This window comes from Chlamydomonas reinhardtii, chromosome 2 (genome assembly GCF_000002595.2).
Source record: "Chlamydomonas reinhardtii strain CC-503 cw92 mt+ chromosome 2, whole genome shotgun sequence".
NCBI classification, from domain to species: domain Eukaryota; kingdom Viridiplantae; phylum Chlorophyta; class Chlorophyceae; order Chlamydomonadales; family Chlamydomonadaceae; genus Chlamydomonas; species Chlamydomonas reinhardtii.
Genome location: NC_057005.1, coordinates 817318 through 820250, shown reverse-complemented (window position 1 = coordinate 820250; position 2933 = coordinate 817318). Strand labels below are relative to the sequence as shown.

General features: G+C 68.3%; 1 protein-coding gene across 1 annotated transcript in view; it reads right to left on the bottom strand.

Moving 5' to 3' along the window:
- Positions 1 to 21: 21 nt before the first annotated feature.
- The window catches only part of CHLRE_02g078966v5 (uncharacterized protein), a 7512-nt gene continuing 4600 nt past the window's right edge, over positions 22 to 2933 (bottom strand). The window contains exons 9-14 of the mRNA XM_043059206.1: positions 2657 to 2791; positions 2237 to 2347; positions 1713 to 1868; positions 1263 to 1435; positions 777 to 891; positions 22 to 451 (exon numbers count right to left, since the gene is read on the bottom strand). Coding sequence (XP_042926839.1) covers positions 68 to 451; positions 777 to 891; positions 1263 to 1435; positions 1713 to 1868; positions 2237 to 2347; positions 2657 to 2791 — 1074 coding nt within the window. The 3' untranslated portion in view covers positions 22 to 67. The remainder of the gene's footprint in view (positions 452 to 776; positions 892 to 1262; positions 1436 to 1712; positions 1869 to 2236; positions 2348 to 2656; positions 2792 to 2933) is intronic.

Genomic DNA, 2933 nt, shown 5'->3' with positions numbered 1-2933 from the left:
GCCCCCTCCCCCGCCCTCCCCCCACAACTTCACATCCCATCCTCCGCTGCATACCCCGCTGCACTCCTCACTCCTGCCACGCCTGCAGCATCGCCGCCGCGCCGGGTCCCTCGCTGCGCTCCACCTCCACATCCACCACGCCGCGCCTGCCCCCGCGGATCAGCGACAGCCCGCCATCCGCCCGCCCACCCGCGCCGTAGCCCGCCTCCGCCAACAACGAGCTCGGCGCCAGCAGCCCCAACCCGAGCGCCTCGCGGTCGGGCAGCCGGCCCTCAAGCACGAACTCGCGAAGGGAGTCCGGCACGCGCACGCCGCCGAACCAGGCGGCCAGCGGCTCGCCCTCCACGCGCTCGTCCTTGAGCAGCTCCGCCGACAGGCCGTCGTGCTGCGGGCGGTTGGTGGCGATGACGTCCATGGCGCACGTCAGCGCGCCCTCCACCAGCTCCCGCACCTGAGGAGGACGAGCCGGGGAGCGAGCACGCGCGGCGTCAGTTTGTGGTGTCGGCGGGAAGGGAAGGCAGCATGCAAACGTACGACAAGGGATACGCGACGTGTTGCTACCCCTGGCTACCGCTGCCGGGCCCAGCTGCAGCCGAGCTGGCACACATGACCCCGCACTGATCCGGACAAGGCCGTTCCACCCCCACCTCGCTGCATTCAGCACTCCTGCCTCCAGCAACCCCGCCCCTTTGCCCCCAGCCCCCCCAAGGCCCCCGGCCCCCAGGCCTCCTCGCACCCTGCTGCCCCCCCCCTCTGCCTGTCCCTCCCTGCCTCACCTCCCGCTCCACCAGGCGCCCCATGTCGCCGCCGTCCTTGAGCACGCCCAGGCCGTCGCCGCCGTCCGCGCCGCCGCTGGTGAGCACGCCCACGTTGATGGGGCCCAGCACGCGGCTGCGCGGGGGGGGGGCGGCATTGGGGGTTGCAAAGATTGGTACAGAGAAGTGAAGTGTAGGAGGGGGGTTGCAAGGTTGAAAACGTTGGGAACAGGATACAAGCATGGGGAATCAGGGGAGCAGGGGGTGCAGCCGTTCATGTGGAGAAAAGAGTGATTGAAGGGGGGATTACATTCATGACTATTTAGGGGGAGCGGACAGCATGGCGGCGGTGGCGGTGAGCAGGGGTTTTGCGTGGGTGACAGCGACGCGCGACGGGCGGCTGCACCAGCCAACCCGCATGACACACCCCACACAGTCCACCCCTCCCGCTCTCACCACCGCGCTAACCCCCCTCCAACCACACGCCCCCCCCCCTCCACGCCCCACCTGAGCCCGAACTCGCTGACGGCACGTGTGGCCAGGTCTGTGGCCCTGCGGATGTCGTCGCTGGCGCCTGTGGACACGGCGCCGCAGGACAGGTGCTCCGCCGCGCGGCCGCCCATGAGCACCGCCAGCTGGCCGCGGATCTCGCTGTCGAACAGCAGCGCGCGGTCCTCGGACTGCGGCGGGGGGTTGCAAAGATTGGTACAGAGAAGTGTAGCGAAGTAGGCAGCGGGGGGGGGGAGGAGCGGCGTATAGTAGTAGTAGGAGGGAGGCGGCGAGAAGGGCGGAGGCGGCGAGAAAGGCGGGGGTTACATTGATGACTAGTTAAGGAAGTGGTAGATTGGTAGGGCGGAGCAGGGGGGGGAGCGTTGTTAAAGGGGGCTTGCAAGGGTGCCTATTGCTTAGCGGTGTGGTGGTGTGCCCCGTCCTGCCCCTGCTGCTTCATCCGCCCACCTTGGGCTGTGTGTATGTGAAGCCCAGCGCCCCGCCGGTGCGCGGGATGATGGACAGGCGGGAGGGCTCGCCGAAGCCCTCCAGCAGCCGCGCCACGGCCGCGCCCACCAGCGCGTGCCCCACCTCGTGCCGGGCCACCACCGCCTTCTCAGTGCCCTGCGGGGAGCGTGTGGAGGCGCGTGGGGGGAGTGGGGTCGTGAATACCAGCCCAGACTAAACCAAAACCAACGAAAACGAGGGGAGTGTAGGCAGAGGCGTTAGTTGGGCAGTGGGCAGGCGGGAGGTGACGTCGCGCGGATCCTCCGGTGATGGTGCGGTGTGGAAAGAGTTCGACCGAGCAGCCCCACGGGCAGCTCCCGGCTTTTCCTTCCAACAAGAATGATAAACCCGTCGGCCCACGTGTCAGTGGCACCGTCGCCACCCGCCCGCCATCCGCCTCCCTAAACCGCTCTCGCCCCCCCGCCTCCAAGCCCCCCTCGCCTATCCCCGCCCTCCCACCATCGCCCACACGCCCGCCCACCCACCTGCAATATGGACCTCTTCTTCTCGATGCCGGCAATGGCCCGCATCACCGCCGCGTCAAACTCCTCCCGCCCCACAGCCACCTTGCCGCGCCGCCCGCCCAGCAGCGCCGCCTGCAGGTGAGGGTGTGTGCCGCCAAGGCAGGTGGCAGTGCGTGGGGCCCGGCTCCTCAACATGGGGTGCAGGTAGGTGCGCTTGGTGGGGACCCCGATTTGGCCGTGGGGAACTGCGCTGGATTGGCTCAACTGCTTGTGCTCTGCACACACACCTCTTTTGGCCTGCTCCCAGAACCCCCTGGCCTTCTGCGCCCGCCACCCCTGCACTCCCCCTCCTCCCCCCCTCCTCCTCCTTCGTCCGCAGTCTTCAGTGCATCCTGTACCGCTTTTCCAAACATCCCTGCAACCCCCCGTGTGCGCCCCCACCTCGTTGACCAGGTTGGCCAGGTCGGCGCCTGTGAAGCCGGTGGTGAGCGCCGCCAGTGCCGACACCGACACGTCGTCGCACAGCGGCAGGCCGCGCCGCTGCAGGTGCACGCGCAGGATCTGCTCGCGACCCACCTGCGGGTGGGGGGGGCGGGGGCGTGTGTGTATGGTGGGTGTGACACCCTTGGCTCTTACTGACGCCTCACTTGGTTGGCGACCTGCACTGTGCTGCCAGCTAGTGGCAAACCATTCGATCAATTGAAGATAAATGGCCGTA